The sequence below is a fragment of the Pteropus vampyrus genome, unplaced genomic scaffold (genome assembly GCF_000151845.1).
Source record: "Pteropus vampyrus isolate Shadow unplaced genomic scaffold, Pvam_2.0 Scaffold352, whole genome shotgun sequence".
NCBI classification, from domain to species: Eukaryota; Metazoa; Chordata; class Mammalia; order Chiroptera; family Pteropodidae; genus Pteropus; species Pteropus vampyrus.
The window spans coordinates 1,022,681-1,034,395 of record NW_011889133.1 but is presented as its reverse complement, the minus strand read 5'-3'; the positions used below and the strand labels follow the sequence as shown (position 1 = coordinate 1,034,395).

The following is an 11,715-nucleotide window of genomic DNA, read 5'->3' as shown; positions in this document are numbered from 1 at the left end:
TACTCTCCTTATGGATGCAGGAATGATGTTCATTTTCTTTGCTGTTGTATGCAATACCAGACTCAGTGTCTGGCACACAAAAGGAGCTCCATAATCATTTGTTGAATAAGTGTACAAGGCTTTCCAGTTCCAAATTTGTTTCTCTTTGTTATGTTATTTTGCTTCTCTATCATTTCCAATGAATAGTCTAGAGGAAATTTTATCCCACCTAGAAAACTCTCTCTAAAACATGATTCCTGAAGTTGAAATGAATCTGCCATAAATACATGGGAAGGCAAGTCATATTTTGGGTTTTTATGATGCATAATAAAAAGACATTTTCCCCTAAGCCTCGTCTCACTAAGATTATGTGATTTCTAAGGCCCCTGTAGTTATATAGCATGCTGTGATTGTGTGAGTACTCACTGATCAAATTTCTATTTTCAGAGAGTATGCATTACATAATGATCAATAGAGAAGAGCCCATACATAACTCCTTGTATGTGGAAAAGTACTCAAAAGTTTAGAAAATTTATTTCTCTGGCTAACCATCAGACAGACAGCAATTTTCAGAGAAAACTTCTTAATCAATGTTTCTAAATTCATCTTGAGCAAATAGATGGACTTAAAATTCTGAGGACAGTTCTATGACAATTTAGCCATGACATTATGTCATCTAGGAATGCTAATCCATTTCCTCAGTGAAACTCTATTTTTTTTGTATCTTCATTCCAAAGTAAAGATATCTCTTGACTAGGCTAGATCAAGAAAAATAAGATAGACCTGGGTAGCCATCCTGGGTCTCTAAGAGGATATGGAGACCTTGGCATGGGTCCCCACTGTCCCTATGCAATGACATACATTGCCGTGCTCAAATCCAAAGGCTGCCCAGCACTAGCCATGCCCAGGGGTCATAACCATCCAGTTGAGCTGCTTGTGTGTACTCCTTTGTGATGTTACAAATCTACTGATCTTACTATGAACAGGGAGGTCTAAGGAGTGAGGCTACATTTAATGCCAGCATCTATCAATCTGTACATTCTGGACTGAGTAATGAACTCCATTAATGGGGTTTAGAAGGCACTATCATGGGCATGACCAAGCCCCAATCTACAGAAGTTCAGGTAATCCTCTAAACATCTACCAAAAAATTGAATCTTAAGAAAATAATAGGCTTAACCCATTCTCTTAGAAGTTCTTTCAGGTGTGGAGTACATTAGAACAGGCACCAGTCTCTTGATTACTATAAACAGGCCCTGTGGACCACCCCAGATCTGTGGGTGCTGAATACTGATCTGTCTTTAGTCCCTTAGACAGATCAGTTCTTTGTGTTAAGGTCATCGCCAAAACTGGTGTTTACAGCTAAGGATTTCCTTCTTTTCATGAGGTTAAACATAAAATCCCACATCATTTTTTTTTACATATTCCTAATGATTGAAGCTAGATGAGAGTACACAACCTAGACCACAGCATTTTAAAATTCCAATACAAAAGAGTCCACAGAATGAGAAAGTATATTTAGCAGAATGATAAAAATAATAATAACTGAAATTAACTGAAGCTTTCTTGAAAGTCATTGGGCTGTGAGGTGTCCAAGAGAAGCAAAATTCTTATGGTTTGAACTGTATTAATGGTATATGACAGAGAAAAGATCACACACAGGACTTAATGAATCTACATTAATTGACCAAATGAATGAATAATTAGATGGATGAATGGATAAAGGGATGTCAATATGCACTAGTTTGTCCATTTAGATTTCTTCCCGCGATTTTCTTTCTAGTAAGAATTTAGGCTCTACAAGACTTCCTCTTAGCGACAGTCCTGTGGAGGGCATCTTTGACTTCCTTGTTCCTCAAGCTGTAGATAAGTGGATTCAACATGGGGATCACTGCTGTGTAAAACACAGACACCACTTTATTGATGTTAAGGGAGAAACTTGCACTAGGTCGCACGTAAATAAAGAAAAGAGTACCATACAGGATGGAGACGGCTGTCAGGTGAGAAGAGCAGGTGGAGAAGGCTTTGCGCCTCCCATTGGCAGAGTCGATCCTCAGGATGGCTGTGAGGATGTAAACGTAGGAGACCAGGATAGTCACACCACTGAAGACTCCCACCGCCCCAGCCACGACGAAAACTACCAACTTATTGACCCCAGTGTCAGCACACACAAGGGAAAGCAGGGGGGACATATCGCAGAAGAAATGATTGATGACATTGGGGCCACAAAAAGGGAGACGAAATGCATTGGTTGTATGAGTCATGGTGTTCATGAACCCGATGACATAGGGACCAACCACCAGCTGGATACAGAGTCTCTGGGACATGGCAACGGAATACAATAATGGGTTGCAGATGGCTACATAGCGGTCATAGGCCATGGACGCCAAGAGGAAACACTCTGCTGCCACAAAGAACCCAAAGAACCACTGCTGCAAAGCACAGCCCAAGAAAGAGATGGCTTTCCTTTTCACAAAGAAGTCAGTGAGCATCTTGGGGCTCACGACTGAGGAGAAGCAGATGTCCACAAAGGACAAGTGGCTGAGGAAAAAGTACATAGGTGTGTGAAGGCGGGAATCGATCCGTATCAGAATAATCATACCCAAGTTTCCTGTCAGGTTGACGATGTAGAAACTAAGAAAGAGCAGGAAGAGGAAGACCTGCATTCGGGGGTTGTAATTCAAACCTGTGAAAATGAACTCCGTGACCCCGGTGTAGTTTTCACTGGCCATTGACTGGTTGGGATTTCCACTAGAAGAGCAGAGGAGTGACAACAGATTTGATAAACATGTCTTTGAAAATGAGGCAGAGCAAAAACCTACTAGAAACTGGAAGAGTGCATGAGATAATATGAGTTAGTTGCATGCTGCAGCTGGGGAAACAAAAGGGAAATGTAGACTCCTGCACAAGATCAGCTATACTACTTAAGACTGTGTCGATGCCATCGATATGCAGATGGAAAAAAATGGAAGCCCAGAAAAGACGAGCAGGTGCTTCAGGTTCCATAATTAACTGCTAGCAGAGGCAATTTCAGAATAGATATCCATTAATTCCCACTTCAGTGAACTTTACCTGAGTTCGCCAGGTTGCCACACACCTGGTGAAATGATGCAGGAGAGTGGAAGTGAGGCAAGCTAGAGAAGAAATCAGCAGCCCCTCATTTTCAGAACATATGCTGCGCACTTGTGATCATAACTTAAGGCCAAGTGCATGCTCTCCAACTGCGCTGGACTCCACCTCTTCTGAACATAGGAAAGTTGCTTTTCTCCTCTGAAAAGCCAGAATAATAATGGCAATACCAGCCTTGTAAATTATCGTGAGGATTAAATAAGATAGCATACCTGAAGCATTTAGCAGAGTCTTATTGAGCATCTAAATAAGTGAACAAATATTGTTGGTATGTCTGCCTTATATACTCTTTTTAATAACCCTGCAGGCTAAATATCATCATCTCTTTTTATATAGGAGAGAAATCGAGGCTCAATATCTACATCCATAATGCTAGTGATTAACAGAGGTGGACTTTGACACATCTGTCAAAATGGACTGCTCTTTCTGACACTGCAGAAAAGCTTCTTGTATTTTCACAATTCCATTCATCTCGAAGAAATCCAAATTTCATTCCACTATGAGTACAGGGCAATACATTGTTGGTTCCCTGTCTCTGGTGTTGAGTTTATAGTTAATGGCCATTAGTGAGAAGCCTATAAGATAATGGGAAAAGTTGAGTTTAGGTATCAGCTTTATGGAAACAGTACTAGGAAGAAATGTGCAAAAGAGCCTAGATTCTCCCATCTATGTATCTTCTGTAGATCCTTATGTCACTCCCTGTAAGGGTGACCTTGGTTAAGTCAGCTGGTCTCTCTGAATCTTAAACGTGTCATTCATTCAATATAGCTCAAACTTTTGTCGTCCGATCTCTGAGAATTCTCCTCCATTAAGCATGAGAGAACCAATGTACAAGTGCCCAGAAAATCACTATACTTTGCTTTAAAAATTTTTCATGAGCCCAGGAATATTGGAGTCCAGCATCATACTTAATGCTAGATACTTTTTCTTCAGTTTTCTAATTTGAAATGTATTATTTTATGTATTAACTTTAGCAAGGCATTCTATGGGGTCAAAAATACAGTTTATATTATACCCTTTGCTTCAGGGGAATTAAAAAGAAAGATGGGATAGCCAGTCAAACTGTTTACCCATCACACTCACCTCTTGCTTAAATATTTTCAAGTCTGATAACTGCTCCAGGATCCATCACACACTATATGTCAGTCTTCCACTTGACAGTCACCTGACGCTCCTAACCTCTTTCCTACCAGTCCTGGTTTCTACACCTGCCCAAGCTTTCTGCCACTCTATGCGCATTTTAGTTCTCAGTTTCTCTTTTCCATTTGATGCTCAGCATAGGATATAGTGCTCCATGCAGGTCAAACCACGCAGAATGAGACACAACCAGCTCTCTAGTTCAAAGAACTAGGATAATATCCATACAATCTGCTAGCTTTTCCTTAGCAAGGAAAGCATCCAGTTGCTTTAAACAAGGATGGAGCAGAATTCAGTGCTATCTTTTTCTCTTACCCTGCTGTTAAATTATCTCTATACAATTTTATACTTATGTGATTATAGTTTGATCCAGCTACAGAGCCTAAACGTATCTCTACAGAAATTATCTCTTCTTAAATTTTGCTCAACATCCAACAAAGGTGAGGATCATGCTTTTGAACCAAATGTACAATTTATTTCAAATTTACTTAAAATGATTCATGTTCTCTTGAACATGTTAAAAATCAAGCAGAAAGAAGAACAGAAGATGATTTAGAAGATCTCGACTTACATTCTAATGGGCTCCTCCTTCTTCAAAGATGACAAGAACTAAAGTAAAAATGAGCCCAGTTTCTTAGGTTTCACCACTTCCTTCAATATGGCTACCCTCACACAGAGAATGAGGCAAAGTTTTCAATACTCATTTGATTTTATTCCTTATCCTCTTCCCAAAAGAAAATTTTTGACAACTCCACTGTCAAACGTTCAGAGTCTTTCACGGGTGAGATAAAAGTTTCCTGAAATAGTTGCATCATTTTTTTTTTTGTTGTTGTTATTGAAGATGATGTGTCCCCAAAGCGAACCATATCTTGGGAACAAGGCCACTCAGGGAAAGTGCAATTATAGTTTTGCTTCATATCCTCGGTATGTCCAATGAGATCTGCTTTCTGATAATTTTATGTTTGTTTCTAACTGGATGTAGACTCTCTGTTACCTCTAGTTCCAGGTTAAGTAAGGAAATACCATGGAATTCTTTGTAAATTGAAGTAGCACAAACAGGGTAGGGCCCCCTCTCTTCTGCATTAATACCTTGGGAGCAAGGGCTAAGAATGCAGAAAATGGACTTTCCCCAGATCTAGCACTTACCATATATTGTCAAAGGCATAATTTTTCCAAGACTGTCCAAAATGTGTAAACTGTTTAACTATTGTGGGCTAGGGCTGGGAAAGAATGACTTCTGATGACATATTTACTGGTCGTTAAACTTGAGCAGATTCTCTGAACTGTTAGCATATGGCAAAGGAAAAACACTCTTTATTGCTAAGAAATAAAAACAAATAAAACAAAAAGCTTTAGGGTGACGTTTTGCCCCCAACACAAACAGCATGAGCTTGTCAAAACAGAGTCCATGTGAAAACCTGAATTTTGGTTCTAGCCCAAGTAATGGAAAAACAAGTTCTTCAGTATGCAGCACTTCTCTCTAGAAGGTTTTGTTTAGTTCGTTTTGTTTTCTTCTTAATTTCTTAACACGTCAGTCTATTCTTTAAAGCGATTTTTTCCTGAGATCTTAATTATTGATACGAACTTTCTGTTGACCCTATATCTGAAAGAATTTTTTATTGAGATATAATTGACATAGACCATTATGTTACTTTCACATGTGCATCATAATAATTCAATCTTTGTATATATAGCAAAATAATACCACTATAAATCTAGTTAACATTTGTTCCATATGTAGTTGCCAAAATTTTTTTTCTTGTGATGAGGACTTTTAAAATCTACTCTTAGCCACTTTTAAATATGTAATATTTATTTCTCCCCTGAAGACCCTTTAGATGTTGCTCTTTTGTTTATTTATTTTTAATTATAATATTCTCAGAGGACTGAGAATTGATTTTCCTCCTTTTGGGGGGTAGCACATTTTGACTAATTATTAAGAAAATAATTATTTTCTTAAGCTTACAATTGAAAAATCTCTGCTAGGATTTGTGGGCTTCCTCTTATTGATTTCTGTCTAAAATGGTGAAAATTATGAATCTACATACTTGACTCTGTTAGCTCAGAAAACATTCTATAGCTTTGATCATCCCTTCTGCTTCAATTGTCTGACCATCATAAACATACACATAACATCCATTGTTGAATCTTTACTTTATGTTTTTGATATCATTGTGTTTCTTCTTATCTTGTTAGTTCTATTATTCTTTTTCTCTTTGTCTTGCAAAAGCTTTTCAAATTGGTACAAAAATTTGGACTTCTAAGTGTCAGTTCTTTATTTAAAGACTCCCATGTGGCTTTTTTAAAATTAAATTTATTGGAACGACATTGGTTAATAAAATTATACAGGTTTCAAATACAGGTTTCAAATGTACAATTCAATAATATATCATATGTATATTGCATTGTGTGTTCGCCACCCAAAGTTAAATTTTCTTTAATCATCATGTAATTGACCCCATTTACCCTTATCTACCTTCCCTCTCTCCCCTTTCCTTCTGATAATCACTAAACTGTTGTCTGTGTCTATGAGTTTCTGTTTGTTTGTCTTGTTCATTTGTTGCTTTCAGTTTTATATCCTACATATGAGTGAAATTTTAAGTTCTCAGCTTTTTCTGTCTGACTTATTTCGCTTAGCATGATAATCTCAAGATCCATCTGTATTGTCTCAAATGGCAGTATTTCATCTTTTCTTATGGCTCAGTAAGATTCCATTGTGTACATATGCACCACATCATCTTTATCCAGTCATGTATCGAAAGGCACTTCTGTTGTTCGCTTGTCTTGGCCACCGTGAATAATGCTGCAATGAACATTGGAGTGAATAAATCTTTACAAATAAATGCTGTTTTCCAATTTGGGGGGTAGATACCCAGAAAAAGAATTGCTGTGTCATATGATAATTCTATTATTAATTTTTTGAGGAACCGCCATACTGTTTTCCACAGTGGGTGTACCAATTTACATTCTCGCCAGCAGTGTATAAGGGTTCCTTTGTCCCCACAAACTCTTGGGTTCCTCTGTCCCCACAACACTTGTTATTACTTGTCCTGTTGATGATGGCCATTCTAACAGGTGTGAGGTGGTATCTCATTGTAGTTGTGATTTGCATTTCCCTAATAGTTAGTGAAGCTGAGCATCTTAACAATGCTTTTACTAAAGGAAGCATTAGACTGTTTTATTATGATTGATAAGCTGATGCTGCCATCTGGTGGCATAGTTTAGCAACATTTTAAGGAAGAAATACGAGTGTTACTTCACCAGGAACTAAGCCTACTCCTTATTTGAACATATCCTATATTCACACAGACCATATTAACAGGAGATAACTAAAGAGTAAAATGAGGCAGGAAAATGATGTTTCATTAAAAAATGTAAAATTCTGCATGTCATGGATACTGAGAGCACATACTGTAAAACAAACCCTCATGTTCCAAAATAATACTAAATATTTAAAACCAGATTTCTAAGAATTCAGGATGGAAGGGCATTTTGAGAGATCTTTATGAACACAAAATTGGAAAAAGAATAATATTATCCTTAAAAGATAATGAGGTTTCATCACATTGTTTTCAAAATGACCCCTCGGGAAAACAAAAGCTTGCTATTATCTTGGTGGGCCTCACAAACCTGCCATCTACTAGATGTCTGACCTAAGGCATATGGCACAAGCTCTCTGAAGTCTCAGTTTCCCCAGCTGTAAAGTGGATCTAATAACTCATACCAAAAGCAGGAGCTAAAGTGTTCAACGAGATGTTTACAAAACACTTCTCATCCTGTCTATGATATAGTAGGTCTTCAGCAAATATATAATAACGTTATTATTAAAGAATAAATGTTTTATACTAATAACTGATTCAAAGTGATATTAGTGCAGAAACAAACAGAAAAAAACATCAAAACTGCAACCTCAGGAAAGAAAACACACATACATATTTACATGTTACATACAAGCAAAGAAAGGCTCAAATGTCAATTCTGTGCCTTTCTTCTTACTTATCTTCATGGCTGTCAGGCTCCTTATCTATAAAAAATGGAATTGATATCCTGCCTATGACACAAAAATTAATAAATAACAACAGTTATTACTAACACTTTATTAAAGAACTGCAATGCGTTCTGCACTTTACAAGCACAAATCATGTAATTGCAGTGACGAAATTCCAATGACAAGTTATTACTATGAGCAGAGCATACAGGGATATAGAAAGCCTTCATAAAACATGAAGGTAGTATTAGAAAGTGGTATCATTCTACTTCCTGAGTAATTTATTGTTTTCCAGTATTATTGCCATATAATTAACATATAACATTGTATTAGTCCAAGGAATACAACATAATATTTTGACATATGTATATATTGTGAAATGATTACACAGTAAGTAGAGTTAGCAGCAATTATCTCAGTTACATTTTTGTTTTCATGTGATGAGAACTTTTAAGATCCAGTCTCTTAACAACTTAAAAATATATAACAATGATTTATTAAATATAGTCACAGTGCTGTTTATTACATCCTCAGAACTTATTTACCATGTAACTGGAAGTTTTGACCATAATACACTTTTTAAAATTTATGTTTAAAGAGTCAAGGCCAAGCTCATAGACAGTTGATGGATCTTAACACCCTATAAAGCAGAACAGTTAAGTCACTGGTTATGATTACTACAATCAGGATTTAACAAATCTTTCATTTTCTGATCACAAACCTTGAGCATACTTTTAAAGACTTGGGGTTCAATAATCCACTCCAACTCTTTCTTGCTGAATGAGAAATTGGAAAATCAAATGAAAACATTTTAACCTAAAAACATTGCGTGACACCTAGTAATGCAGAGCAAATCTCAACACAAAAGTAGTATTCTTGGCACCCAGCCCTTGTTCTGGCATGTTGCATGTAGATTAGCTCTCAACCTGTAGTACAAATGGTATTCTGTTTTACTTACTCATCAGGAACTTCCTTCTAAACACCCTTCCAAATGAATTCTTGACTTCCTTGTTTCTCAGGCTATAGATAAGTGGGTTCAACATGGGAATCACAGCCATATAAAACTCAGAAACCACTTTATTGATGTCCGGGGAGACGCTAGAACTCAGACATACATAGATAAAGAAAAGTGTCCCATAAAAGATGGAGATGGCTGTCAGGTGAGAAGAGCAGGTGGGGAAGGCTTTGCACCTCCCATCGGCAGAGCGGATCCTCAGGATGGCAATGACGATGTAAATGTAGGAGACAAAGATGATCACGCCACTGAGTATCCCTACAGCTCCAGCCAAGGCGAATAGTAAAAACTGATTGACCTGGGTGTCTGCACATGCCAGTGAGAGAACCGGAAGAAGGTCACAGAAAAAGTGATTGATGATTTTTGGACCACAGTAAGGTAGGCAAAAAGCAGAAGTCGTGTGGGTCATGGCATTTATAAGATCCACGGTATAAGGCCCTATGACCAGCTGCACACAGACCCACTGGGACATAATGAGCATATAAAACAAGGGCTTATAAATAGCTATATATCGATCATATGCCATGGAAGCCAGGAGGAAACACTCAGTCACTACAAACTGACCAAAAAAACATAACTGGGCAGCACAACCAAAGAAAGAGATTACTTTTTTCTCCACAAAGATGTCAGTCAACATCTTGGGACCAATGACAGAAGAGAAGCACATATCCACAAAGGACAGGTGGCTGAGAAAAAAGTACATGGGGGTGTGGAGTCGGGAATCTATCCAAATAAGGGTGATCATACCCAAGTTTCCCAGAAAAGTGGCAAGATAAACCAAGAGAAATATCACAAAGAGAACAACCTGGTACTGGAAATGATTGGTTAAGCCCGTGAAAAAAAAACTCAATTACCAAAGTTTGATTTCCATAATCCATTCCTCTGTTTAATTCTGTAATGATAAAGAGAAAATTTTTCATTTGCAATACATTTGTAATTGAGGGCTTCTTAATTTTAAATCTACACTTGACTTCTATTTTTCTACATTTCATAGAGCAGGCTGACAGAGTGTACTCGAGTTTTAACCCAGTGGTCACCCTGTCTGCTAACTATCTGTGTGACACCGAGTAAACCTCTGAATCTCGCTGGGCTCTTCAGTTTCCTCCTTGATCAAACAGGATTTTGAAGGAGAATCATAAAATTTTAGACATAGAATGACCTTCGACAATTATCTGAAGCAAATCCTCTAATTATGCAAGGTTACATTTCTAAAATTCCCTCACCTTTGACCAAGGATATTTTAAGAAACATTTTACTTAAAAAAAAAAAAGAAAGAAAGAAAGAAAAAAAGATGTTATTTGAACTTGATTAATTTGAGCTGGCATCTAGTCTCACTCTAGGTGAAGGGTGTTAAGAATATAGGTTCCTCACCATTTCCTCTAGATTCTAGAAAAAATACCCATTGTGTTGTCTAAAACATAACTTGTAATGTCTAAAGAAAGAGTGTAAGCTCAGACAAGAGAAGCTGGCTTTGGAAAAGGAAAAAATTCTCAACAATATCTCCATGTGACATCTTCTCCAAAACTCCTGTGTGCCTCTGTCACTGGTGTATGGTACACCCATTAATCTCATCAGATTTTTTAGTCCATCCAAGAAGAGACCAGTTCCTCAACATTGAGTAGCTATTAAAACAGTGTTATCAGAAACTTGGAAAGAAACAATATTTTAAGGACGAAAAGGACACACTTGGGCATTTATCCCAGAGAAATGAAAACTATGCTCGCATAAAAAATACAATTTTGTTCATAGAAGTATTATTCATAATAGCTGAACATTCAAAACAACCAGAATGTCCTACAATAGATGACAGGTTAAATAAACTGTGGTATATTCATACCACAGAAAACTATTCAGTGATAAAAAGAAGGAAAATATGATACATGCAACAACTTGGATAGGTCTTAAAGGCATTAGAATTGAATTGAAAACAGCCAGTCTTAAAAGATCACATGTTCTATGATTCCATTTATATTATGTACTCAAAATAGCAAAATTGCAGAGATAGAGAATAGCTCAATGGTTGCCTGGGATTAGAAAAGAGGGCAGTGGCGTGACTGTAAAGAGATAGCGCAGGGAGATCTTCATGGAGTTGGCATAATAGTGTATCCTGATTGCGATGGTGATTACACAAATCTACGCACGTGATAAAATGATGTAGATCATTTACACACATCGTATCAATGTCGATTTCCTATTTTCTGTGTTGGTCTGTTGTCATTAAGATGTAATCATTGCAGAAAACTGGGTGAAGGGTACCAGGTATCTATCTGTACTATCTTTCAAGCTTCCTGGGAATCTCTATTTATTCAAAATAAAAAGGTGTTTTAAAAAAAATTTAAATTTTTTTTATGTTTTTAGTTTTAAATGAGAAGTGACAAAAATGGGAAGTAAGGATAGTGAAAGAAAGAAAGAGAAAGAAAGAGAAAGAAAGAAAGAAAGAAAGAAAGAAAGAAAGAAAGAAAGAAAG

The 11,715-nt window shown here is 37.1% G+C and overlaps 2 protein-coding genes across 2 annotated transcripts; both read right to left on the bottom strand.

Moving 5' to 3' along the window:
- Positions 1 to 1,769: 1,769 nt before the first annotated feature.
- Positions 1,770 to 2,711, bottom strand: LOC105304762 (olfactory receptor 1009-like). Its single transcript, XM_011379044.1, has one exon. The coding sequence runs from the start codon at positions 2,709 to 2,711 to the stop codon at positions 1,770 to 1,772; it is 942 nt and encodes a 313-aa protein (XP_011377346.1).
- A 6,472-nt stretch (positions 2,712 to 9,183) lies between these two features.
- Positions 9,184 to 10,126, bottom strand: LOC105304788 (olfactory receptor 1002-like). Its single transcript, XM_011379065.1, is given in 2 exon segments — positions 9,184 to 10,092; positions 10,094 to 10,126. Coding segments are annotated over 2 exon segments (942 nt in total).
- Between the last annotated feature and the right edge of the window lie 1,589 nt (positions 10,127 to 11,715).

Coding starts and splice junctions, on each gene's coding strand:
- LOC105304762 (XM_011379044.1), bottom strand. CDS start 2,711: ATGGCCAGTGAAAACTACACCGGGGTCACGGAGTTCATTTTCACAGGT.